Genomic DNA, 12,581 nt, shown 5'->3' on the forward strand with positions numbered 1-12,581 from the left:
CTGCTCTTTCGGCCCCTGCTCTGGTTTAGTTTTGTCCTGTCCACTAGTTCAGTAGATTAGTCAAACATTACAGTAATATTTAGGGGTTTAGTACACGTTATGCTCGATGACAGCATTTGTGGCATAATTTCACTTACCACAGACATTTTTATTTTATTTCAATGTCATGACCACATATTATCTGCCTATATGGTTTACTGGATAATTTAGAACTCTTGACAAAAATATGAGCTTTCTTTCTGCTATTAAACCCCAATTTTATTTTATTTTATTCTTTAAGCTGAATAATTTTTATTTTATTTTTTTACATGGAATGATGAGTCAATTATTTTCCGTAGCATTAAACATTTATTATTTGGTTTTATTTTATTTTTTATTTTATTTTTTATTTTATTTTTAACTTCAATCAGTAAATCAAAATGATTTTCTATGGCAATACATATTTTATTTTTTAATTTATTTTTATGGAGCAATGATTTAGAATTATTTTCTGTGGCATTAAACCCTTATTTTACTTTATTTTTTAACTTTAAACAGTAATTATTTTATTTTATTACATTTTTTTTATGAAGCAATCAGTCAAAAAAAATATTCTGTGGCAATAAACATTTATTTATTTTTAACTTATTTTTAATAATTTTTTTGTGGCAATATGCTATTTATTTTATTTTTGTTAAGTGGAGCCCTGAGTCAACATTATTTCCCAAGGCATTAACCATTTTATTTTATTTTATTTTTATTTATTTTTATTTATTTTTTTAGCTGAGCAATGAGTCACAATTACAATCAAAATTATTTTCGGTGTCTATAAGCATTTTATTTTAAGTCAAAATGAAGTCTGTGGTAATAAACATTATACTACAAATGCCTGTAACCGGCTTGTCTTGTACTGAACCCATATCATTCCCATATTAAGTTAATTTTCCAGTCCAGGCCAGCCGCACAAATCTGACTCCGGACACCAGCCTCCGGAAACGTACCGGACCGCACCGTGGCGTGATGAATTGACAGCTTTATGTGTTTGCTGAAATATTTAATAACCCTGAATATTGGCCAGTTTATTGTGTCTTTTGGCTGTGTTATAAACTGAGGTAACATTTTGTCTTACAATGTTTTTATGTTTTATAACAGGAAATGTGTAAAAGCTTGAACTATGTGATTTTTCTTTTATATCTCTCTGTTGTGGCTTCATTTTATTGTGTTCAAGTGATCGAAAGTAAAAAAAATCATTCTCATGCTTGTGATTAATTTGTCTTCTGCATATTCTTGTCCGTTTCTAAAATGTGTGACGAAGCGGGTCAGAATAACACGAGTCAACGCTCATAGAGGTCAAAAGGTCATCTGGGTTTGATTCTGTGGCAAAGAGAAAGAATCGCAGGGCAAGTCACTCATCACTGGTATTTTTAGTAACCCGTGTTTCTCTGTGTGTCTCTCACCCTGCAGTAGGAATATGGGGAATAAGCCGGCGAACAGTCCTAAGGGTCAGCCGCCAGATGCCGACGGACATTCTTCAGTGTCTGACCTTGCCAACTCGCTCACTGGAGACATGGTGATGGTAGGACAGTGTTTGCATGTCGAGTCCTGGTCCTGCACAGTCTGTCTGACTGCTGGCATGAAAATAAAGTCAAGTCTGAATCACATTGCAGCTCGTTCGGCCCCTTTACACAGGAAGAGGAACGTCTTTGAAAGCGTTCACTGTAAAAAAAAATCCCTTTGTTTTTACGGAAAAAAACTGGCTTACAATACGGTATCAAAAATACGGTATCGACGTTATTGGTTTTACAGACTTAACTTAAAATTTACAGTAATAAACCGTATTTCATTATCTGATATAATGTTAATTTATCAACCTATTGAAGTATTAATATCTGTTTTGTACCATTGTAATACACTGACAACCAACAATCATGATAAATCACATGATAAATCAAAGCTCATCACAAGCAGTTTTCCACAATAAAGTTAATACAATTATGTAGAAGCTGCACAGTGTTATTCACACAAACATTAAACACCATCATGGTAACACACATGAAATTTTAAAAATGCAATAAACATTAATTTAACAACATTACATGTAACATAAAACCCTAATGTACATAACTGATTAGAAAAGAACTAAGAAGAAACAGTTATTTCAACAAAAATAAATCAAATGTGAAGTGTCACGCAGGGAATTGTGGGAATGTCAATTTACGTTTTTCACTGTAAATTATACAATGAGTTGTTCTTTTTCACTTTCAAAAACTGTAAATTTAACGGTATTTTACAGTAAAATTACATTAAATGTACCGTTAGACCTATCACAGTTATTTACCGTATATAAGGAAAGTATATAGTTTTGCACTGTAGCATTTTCACAGTCTTTTACCGTTAAAATCACGATCATTTTTTACAGTGTTGCTTATAGGGGTGTAACAATATATCGTGTCACAATATATCGCAATACAAAAATGCAACAATATGTATTGTGGATAGTTCACCCAAAATTAAAACTCTGTAAACTTGAATTTTTTTCTCACAAAAAACGTTTGTGTCAGTACTACATTAAACTACTGTATATAATGTTGAATATACTGTGTAATAATGCAATGGGGGAATATTTGTTGGTCCTGAATCTGATAATGCTAAATGTCTTGTTACCAGTAAAAAGTGGGCAACATTATTTTAAATATATCGAGTCAGTGACAGAGTGAAAGCATATTCGTCTAAATTAATTCTGTGTTTTCAGCTTCAGAATCATGAATCACACAATAATAATATACATAAAATGTATTTAAGGGGGGCCGGAAGGCCAATTTAGCTCAAAAGGAATGATTCATCGATTTGCAATGAATCTTGACCGAATCACTATGGAACCGAGCAAATGACTCGTTTAGAGTTCATTTGAACGGGCCGTAATTATAACCTTGGCAACAGATATGAATATCCAATCTATAGTGAAACACTATGTATTAGCAAGGTAACTTTAGATCGACAGTACAAGACATTAAATGTGCAAGCACAACACAAGGCAAATATCTTTTCAAATATATTGACGACTTTATTAACTATTCTAAACACATAAAACTAAGGTCTAAACACAATCACACACACACATTCATACAAGGCGCAGAGGAAGAGAGAGAAAGAGTGAGTTTTCAGAGTGAGATGCACTTTGTAAGACATGACCTGAACGAACCACCAAACATTCATTTAAACCTTCTTTTCTTAGACAGGTTATTCAATTTACATTAACGCACCAGTTCAGTTAGAGTCTGGAGTAAGTTACTTGCTTGTCTTTGCGTTGCTTAGGGAATTCCCTTTTTGCGGTGCTTCGTCGAAGGGGTTTCCCGGCCGGGTCCGTGTGGCTGGTTGTCTTTGAAGTGCCTGGATGGAAGTTTCTGAACAGCCGGTCACGTGTGATTGGCAGGCGAATAAGAGTCTTTACAGTTCAAAGCGCGTTGCAGGAGAGACGTTTAAACGAACTTCGCAGCAACTTAACTTTGAATCGAGACTTTTACGAAAAAGAAAATAAAGGAAGAAATGAAAGTAAGACGAGTTAGATGGCTTGAATGAGCTGTTTTAACCCCGATCTCGATGGGTTATTTGTCTGCTGGTCTAATTTGGTCTGGTCGATGTAGAAGCGTGCGAACACGCTCTTTGTTGTTTTCAGAGAGAAGCACGAACAGGAACACTCTCTTGCTGTTGCTAGAGAGAGGCGCAAAACTTAATTCAACACCGAACTGAACTCAGAACCGAACGGCAACCCCGAACTGCTCTCTGAACCGAATTTTCTTTTCTCTCCTTTGTTCGGGTCTTTAACTTAAAAGTTAGTCCAACCTCTTTTGGAGAATTCTGACCAATGAGACAATGGCATCATTTTAGGAGGTGGATCGAGTTCCTACTTATCGTTATCTGGGATCTGCTTGGGTTCCAGCACTTAGCAGAGAACAAGAGACCCCAGTTTAAACATTATAGATTATTATAATCATACAAAACATTTTACACAGATTTCAAACAAGCCACCTTTTGAATTAAGGGCATACGATTCTTTTGATTGGAAGCACGATACTCTTTCATCCATACACACAGTTATATCACAATTACATGATTTATATGTGATCTAAGCATAATACAAACATGAATTGTAGGAACAACAAGAATTATGATGTTTGATTAAGTCCACGGAGCATTGTTCTGCGTGAGTTTTAATGGGTTTGATATGTAAAGTCTGTGTAAGTCTCTCACGTTCCATGAAAGCGTGGTCTGTTTTACATCGCTGTCCTGCTCAGCAATGGTGATGCTGAGGGAGGTCAAAGGTGGTCAGGCCCCTTGGTGGTCAGGCCTCGTTTCACCATTTTTGAGCAGCTTTGTCTGGCTTAAGGATGAAAACAGTGACACGTTCTTCCTGTTTAGGCTTATCTCTGGGGCCATAAAAGTCTTCTCTGGGGGGTTTTCTAGACAATTTGGAGCCAGTCTTGTGACTTTGGAATGTGGTATTCAGATCCGAAATGCTGAATCACATTTAAATGAATCCCATGAGAGATTAGAAAGATTAATTTGTGTTTGGTTCATCCTTAAAGTCTCTACAATATGTTTATTCTGGTGTCATCATTGTGCTGTGCTTTGGGTTTCCAGCACCAAGTCCAAGTCTAATCATTTACACACACAATTTAATACCAAATTTACCATTTTAATCAACAGTACATTTTTTATTAACATTTTACCATATGTCTTGGAGTATCGCAATAATATTGTATCGTGAGTTCAGTATCCGGATATGTATCGAATCGTGACATGAGGGTATCGTTACACCCCTAGTTGCTTATGAATATTAATTAGGTGAAAATTAGGGATGCACGATGATATCGGGACAACATCGGTATCGGCCGATAAAAGCTTAAAATGACCATCATCGGCATCGGCAGATATGAATATGACTGCCGATGAGCCTTGCCGATAGGCTGGCGTGTTTCCTATGCGCACGTGACGACCGCGAACGAAGCATGAGCGCCACCAACTTAAACTTCCAACTAGGGGTGTGCCGTGCGGTTTTTGATCGTGGACGATTAAAATGTCTCCACGATCTGCTTTTGAAGAAAAATCATAGTATCGTGCATTCTATCAGTTCAATTCTGGCGCCTTCATCTCAACATACTGTACAACGCGACGTACATTCACATCACATCACATGTAAACGCAGAGGTAGAGTTACACTCACGGGACACCGCAATTCACAAAAGTTCATTGTTTGCATGTGCGTCAAAGTCTGGCTAGTTAAACATGTCATTCACGTGCTGATGCGCTGTTCTAACATGCGCTTTTCTGAGCGCGTTACACCCGACGCTCACAGGAACTAAAGCCGTCACAGCGCCTGCATACTGGACTAATCTTTCGAGTCTTATTGCGCTGATACTGTCAAATACACACAAGGTTTACATAAACAAAGTTGGTTATGTCTAAAGTGAAAGCAAATAGAGAAAATCTGCTTGTCAATTGCGTGTATATTAGACTAATTGTGCTTTTCATAACGTGTTGTTTCAGATTAGTGTCAGACCAAAATACAACTTTAAGTGTTTATTTTATTGCACTTTATCTATTTGCGTCTGTAGATTTCAATTATAATACATATCATTAAAGGCTATTTTCTAATAAATAATAAATAAAAAGAGAAATCTAAAATCTCCTCGGTAAAAACCTTTAACTGTAATATGTCAAATTAAACAAAAATGAAACAACAATTTTTAACCTGGCTTTATACAATTTTTAGAAATGTATGCAAATTAGTGCATATTTAATCAGATAATACCTCATTTGCATATTTAAACATAATTTCGAGGACACTTGTAAGACAAATAATGCTTGCAATCCTTAACGTAAAAAAACAGCTGGGCAAATATGGGTGATACCTATTGGTTAATGTTTTATGGTGTCTTATGTCTTAAATATCTTATACATGCCTCATGTTTCATGATCAATAATAACAGCAGGTGTCTGTTGAAAAAACAACAACAAACGCCAGGTTTTAAGAACACTCCAGATTGCTTTTTTTTTTTTTGTCTCATCACCGTTCTTCACATTCGACATTCTCTCTCATGCTCTCTTTAGTTGTCTCCGGGGTCGGAAGATGACGAAGGTCCAGTGAGCGAGAAACTGGGCCGGATTCAGTTCAGCTTGGGCTACAGCTTCCAAGACACGACTCTGACGGTGAAGATACTCAAAGGTCAAGACCTGCCCGCTAAAGACTTCTCTGGGACCTCCGACCCCTTCGTCAAAATCTACCTACTGCCCGACAGAAAGCACAAACTCGAGACCAAAGTCAAGAGGAAAAATCTCAACCCTCACTGGAACGAAACCTTCCTTTTTGAAGGTCAGTTGTGGATCACCCGTGTTTCCAAACATCTTAGTTATAATCTATTCACTTTTACAATACAATAGATTATATTATCATTTCTGTTGCTCAAATAGTAGAGCAATGCGGTTGCAACACTAAGGTCAGGATGGGTTCAATTAACAGGAAATGTATGAATTGATAAAATGTGTACCTTGAATGCAAGGTAAAAGTGTCTGCCAAATAAATTGTAATTACTGTATGTACTGTTGAAAATACTGAACAAATAGATTGTAATGAGAATCAACATGAGACTAATGAAAATGACAACAACAAAAAAGCCTGTAAAAGTACAGGACTCATTATAATAATGATTTTTTTTTTTTATGTGACGGTAATGGGAATTTGAGGGGAAATATGCTGAATCATCAGGAAAATACTGTCACAGTGCAAAAATGTTAATGGTTTCATTATGCACATTATTTTGTTTAGATGTTTGGATGAAGTATGTCCTGTGTTCATCATTCTGAATGGGTAAATCTGAATCCTACCCTCCCGTCTTACACGTCCTCAGGGTTCCCGTATGAGAAGGTGCGGGAACGAACGCTGTATCTCCAGGTGCTGGATTACGATCGGTTCAGCCGTAACGACCCGATCGGTGAGGTCTCCATCCCTCTGAATAAAGTGGAGCTCGGACAGCTGAAGTCGTTCTGGAAGGATCTCAAACCCTGCAGTGATGGCAGCGTGAGTGGACTCTACACACAATGGAAAATATGGACTCTTAAAGGGAAAGTTCACCCAAAAATGGAAATTCTGTCATCATTTAATCACCCTCGTGTCGTTCAAAACCTGTAAGACTTTTGTTCATCTTTGGAACACAAATGAAGATCTTTTTGATGAAATCTGAGAGGTTTCTGTCCCTCCATTGACAGCTACGCAACTACCACTTTGACGCTTTAAAAAGTTCATAAAGAGATCGTTAAACTAATCCATATGAATTGAGTGGTTTAGTCCACATTTTCTGAAGAGACTCGATCACTTTATATGATGAACAGATTGAATTTAAGCTTTTATCCACATTTAAACATTGATCAGTGAACATAAAGAGAATCTGCTTGACGCGCGAGAATGAACCTCATTGAATCAATCCTCACATCTAGAGCTCCTGCATTTAAAGCGGCAGACGACACAACCGCAGCTCACACTTATAACGATATTGTACGCTGGTGTGGACACAAATATAGTTATCGCTCTTGGTGTGAACGGGCCTTAAAGGGTAGTTCACCCAAAAATGAAAATGTTGTCATTAATGACTCTCCCTCATGTCGTCCCAAGCCCGTAAGACCTCCGTTCATCTTCGGAACACAGTAAGCAGCGTCTTACGTCAGCAGCGGCACTGAACGCGGATCCACAACAGAACCGGAAGACAATACAATGCTGAATAAAGTCCTAGTTTTTGTTATTTTTGGACCAAAATGTATTTTCGATGCTTCAACACACTCTAACTAACCCACTGATGTCACATGGACTACTTTGATGATGTCTTTATTTCCTTTCTGGACAAGGACAGTATACCGTACATACATTTACAATGGAGGGACAGAAAGCTCTCGGACTAAATCTAAGGGTGTATTCACACCAGGAAAGTCCGATAGTTCACTTGCTTTGGTCCGGACCAAATACTTTTTTATTTTTTGGTACGGTTCGCTTTCACACTGCTCTTTTTGCAAGTGAACCAAAATTTGTAAACAAAACCACACGTGTGGTAAGGTCGTCCATTCATTGGACAAGGATTCTCAAGTAGGGAAATCAGGAAGTGCAAAAAAGGCTTAACGTAAATGAACGCAGCATCATCCTTGTATTGTAACTATCGTTACATTATATTAACTGCAAATGTTGTTTTTTTTGCATCTATGCGCGATTAGACTAAAGAGAACGCTCTGTATGTGAATGTCCTGATGCACACACTCGTTCATTCATTCCATTCCAATGATGCACACACACGACGCGCAGAAAGACGCGCAACAGATGCAATGTAGTAGGCGTAGGCTACAACAGATCACTTTCCCATAACGCAACTCCGACTACGGAAGCCTGTTAACTCAAAGGCGCAGTGCTTTCTTGCAATTGGGTCGGTTCATGTTCACACCGTAAACGAACCGTACCAGAGTTCGTTTGGAACCGTACCGAGACCACCTCTTCAGCTGGGTCTCGGTTCGGTTGTTTGGTCCGCACCCGAGTTCGATTGCTGTATTCACACCTGCCCAAAAGGTCCGCACCAAGGGGGGAAACGAACTAGAGTTCGATTCAATCGAACCAAACAAGGCAGGTGTGAATACACCCTAAAATATCTTAAACTGTGTTCTGAAGATGAACGGACGTCTTACGGGCTTGGAACGACATGAGGGAGAGTCATTAATGACATCATTTTCATTTTTTGGGTGAACACGTACAGAAAGAACCATTTCAGCATAAAATGGTTATTCAGGTCAATATGATTAAATATAACTGTTACTGTGTGTAAAGAACCACAGCACTATTCCACTACATCCCAAGCTGTGTATGAGTAACAGATTGAACATTATAGCATTATTTTCTGAAAATCATCCTATCTGCTGTAACTCTCAAAGCTCTTTCAAGCCTGTTTTAAGACATGTGTTATGTTTGTGTGTGTGTTGTAGGGAAGACGTGGCGATCTGCTGTTGTCTCTGTGTTATAACCCCACTGCCAACACCATCACTGTTAACATCATAAAAGCTCGCAACCTCAAAGCCATGGACATCGGGGGAACCTCAGGTACTCAGACACACGTGTGATAACAAAAACACTGGTTGAATGAATATTGAACAGTGTCATTTGCATAACTCACGCACTCTCGTTCTCTGATTGGTTGTAGACCCCTATGTAAAAGTATGGCTAATGCACAAAGACAAGCGAGTGGAGAAGAAGAAGACAGTGACCATCAAACGCTGCCTGAATCCCGTTTTTAACGAATCCTTCCCTTTTGACGTGCCGGCACATGTTCTCCGAGAGACCACCATCATCATCACCGTCATGGACAAGGATCGACTGAGCCGCAACGATGTCATTGGAAAGGTGACAATATGCGCATCCTGTGCTATTGTGTGTGTGTGTGTGTATATAAAGCGCTGGGTAAATTCCTTAAAAATTATAATCCGCTACTGATTTAATATTACATGACGTAGTCATGTGGAGACAAGTGTAGTCAGTAACATAAGCTACTAGATTTAAGGTGATAATAATAATCTTAATACTTTTAGATTCATTTTGATCTAACTCGTTTATTACAGATTTGAGTAGGATAATCTTGTTGCATTTTGATATAAAAAATTATTATATTCAATCCTTTATTATAGTAGATAAGCAGTATCCTTTAGAAAGGACAATTTTAAAGAAGTAAAAGAATATATATATATATATATATGTATGTGTGTGTGTGTGTGTGTGTGTGTGTGTTTGTGTGTTACTATGTTATTATGAAAAAGTTATAACAGAAACTACAGATATGCTAAATAAGTGGGTGATCAATCTTGATATATTATTCATCAATTTTTCATAAAATATACTACTGTCAAATTTATATTTATTTTTCCAATCAGAACAGCATTTATTTGGCAAAAACTAAACAGTAACAATATTAAATATTAATACATTTACACTAAATACAATTAATAAAATTAGAAAACAATAATTTATATAAATTAATTAGAAAAAATAGTGATAAACAGCGTTATTAAACAAAATATTTTGCTTCAAAAATAAGTTTTGTCAATCGGTTCATTTTTTTTAATTAACTATCCAAATGAACTGATTCACTAAAATAAATTCGAACTTCTTTGGAGAAGCTCGAGGATTTGTACTTACATTATTGAGTGTGTAACCTCTCGATATGTGTCTATATATAATATAATTGAGTTATAATAGGGTTGGGTTCTATTTTTCGATTGTGTTAGTGGTTCAGTGTTGCAGAACGCTGTAGTCATGATTCACCCCTCACACTGAATCAACAGTGAAAATAGGGTTCTTCAAAAGTACTAAAAGAATCGTCAGGGGAATCGTTTAGGAACCGGTATCATTTAGAGGAATTGGAATCGAGTCGTTCAATTATTTTACGATTCCCTACCTGGAAAGACTGTTTTGAAAAGAGCGGGAACCCTGCTGTGTCCCTCATTGTTGTTTACTAGCATCTCTTTCTCGTTCTCTCTCTCAGATCTACTTGTCATGGAAGAGCGGTCCTGCTGAGGTCAAACACTGGAAGGACATGTTGAGCCGGCCTCGTACAAACGTGGCGCAGTGGCACGCTCTCAAAGCCTGATTCGCCCTCTCCATCTCCCACGATTCCCTCCAACCCCTTCTGACCTTTGACCCGAAACCCCGTCCTTATGCACAAGACTAACTTGCTGCCAGGCGGCACAACACGGGTACTTTTAACCTTTAACCTTTGAGCTTCTGAATCTCTCCTCCACTTTCGTCTCTATTTACTCTGGTAACATGTAGTGTAAAGGCCTGCTGATTCACCAATTGCTGATTACACAAGCGGTTCTTTGATGTTTTGTGCATCAGCATCCGTTCGGGACTCTGGGATAGTCACGAAATCCAACAAAGCCATTTACAGATGCTCTGAGAGCGCTCGTGCCACGACTACACGTTACCAGGATGACGTTTCCTGTTGTTTTATCCATCGTTCCCCCGTGTTCCTCGGGCTGGAGAGGTCTAACATCTTCATGGTGTGTGAACGCATCGCCTCGTCTCATCCAACCAACCCCACGTCTAGACCCGGAGGCTCATGGGAGCTCATTTGGCAGCCTTTAAATTGGCCACCGCTGAAACGGATCAAGTCGCAGGAACTCTGGGAATTGTATTTTTCCAGGTCTCAGACATCCCGTGCGAGTCCGACGGCCCCGGAGCGCCGCTGTAATTAAAGCCATGAGGGGGAAAGAGACGCCCTCTTTCCATTAACACTCGTCTCCGTTTATAGTTGTTTTTCTCCAAATCCCTGACCTCTCCAGGCCTTTCTCACTTGAACTGATTTTCCGTATCTTTGTTCTTTCAATCTATCCTCCTCTCTCTCTCTCTCTCTCTCTCTCTCTTCCTTCTTCTTCTAAGTAAACTGCTCCGATTGGTTCAGCTGAAAGGAGACTTACAGACAGCAAATGGACTCCACCATCCTTGTCTCTTTTGCTTTTCTTCCTCTGTGGTTTCTCTTTATCGCTGGCACAATAGTAGTGAAGTCCCTGTTTTTCTCGGGATCCCTTGTCGTCCGTGTGCTGTGAGTGACGTGTCGTAGATCCAACCGAATTATCGTTAAAAACATTAACCACCGGGGCGGAGAAAAGAAAACAACTTCCTCGAAGGATCGTTCCAGGTCTTCTGGGACTTTTGGAAGAAAATCCAGATGGAAGGGAAAAAAATACACACACACACACACACAAACTTGAAGTCATCTTTTTTTTTCATAAAAAGGACATTTGAAGAAACCAATCAGAATTGTTCTTCCAGATTTGCTGTGAAATATAGAAGCAAAGAGTTTTGCGCCGGATAGTTCTCGCCACACTTTGCTCTAGTGACGTGTTTCTTTGTGTGTGTGTGTGCTGATAGGGGCTCGTCTTTTACAGAAACCCTCCTGTTAACGGGGAAAAAACTGCCTTTACCCGCGTATGTGTGCATATGAGACTGTGTCCGAGGTACAGTAGATGGGGATGAACCTCACGGAAACACGTCCAGGTCAGGCTTTATCCCAAAATCAAAAGAAAAAAAAGAACAGAAATTATATTTTGCATAATGAAAAGGAAGACATTTAGGAGAGTTACCAAAAATACAAATATTGTGAGATTATTTTCATGCTATTACCATAAATAGCTAATAAATATGACCTTTTAGTTTTTTAATTTTATTTAAATAAAAAGTTTTAAATAATTTTTAACTAAATTATCAAGCATTTACCCCCAAATGCTCATTACCATAAATAACTAATACATTTTACTTTTTTTGTTATACAGTATTTTTATTTTAAATATAAACATGCATAAATTAAAGTCTGTACAACAAAAAGCTACCATGATGTTTAAATGTTTTACAATTAAAATTATATATAATCAATATTATCAATATATATATATATATTGTAAAAATATGAATAGTAAAATATATCAAATATAATGCAATAATAATTGGAATTTTTTGGAATTTTTTAAGCACATTTCCCCCCAAATTTTCATTAACGTAATGCATCAAGGATTTCTTTCTG

General features: G+C 37.8%; 1 protein-coding gene across 2 annotated transcripts in view; it reads left to right on the forward strand.

Moving 5' to 3' along the window:
* Positions 1 to 10,856, forward strand: part of syt7a (synaptotagmin VIIa) — a 143,347-nt gene extending 132,491 nt beyond the window's left edge. Inside the window, exons 7-12 of one of the 2 annotated variants that reach the window (XM_056272636.1) lie at positions 1,444 to 1,555; positions 6,091 to 6,352; positions 6,888 to 7,057; positions 8,995 to 9,109; positions 9,210 to 9,409; positions 10,545 to 10,856. In XM_056272636.1, the coding sequence (XP_056128611.1) occupies positions 1,444 to 1,555; positions 6,091 to 6,352; positions 6,888 to 7,057; positions 8,995 to 9,109; positions 9,210 to 9,409; positions 10,545 to 10,649 (964 nt within the window). In that variant the 3' untranslated portion in view covers positions 10,650 to 10,856. The remainder of the gene's footprint in view (positions 1 to 1,443; positions 1,556 to 6,090; positions 6,353 to 6,887; positions 7,058 to 8,994; positions 9,110 to 9,209; positions 9,410 to 10,544) is intronic. The other variant, XM_056272635.1, reaches the window with a different exon arrangement.
* Positions 10,857 to 12,581: the final 1,725 nt, after the last annotated feature.

The sequence above is a fragment of the Rhinichthys klamathensis genome, unplaced genomic scaffold (assembly GCF_029890125.1).
Source record: "Rhinichthys klamathensis goyatoka isolate OS25496 unplaced genomic scaffold, OSU_Roscu_1.1 h1tg000341l_1, whole genome shotgun sequence".
NCBI lineage: Eukaryota > Metazoa > Chordata > Actinopteri > Cypriniformes > Leuciscidae > Rhinichthys > Rhinichthys klamathensis.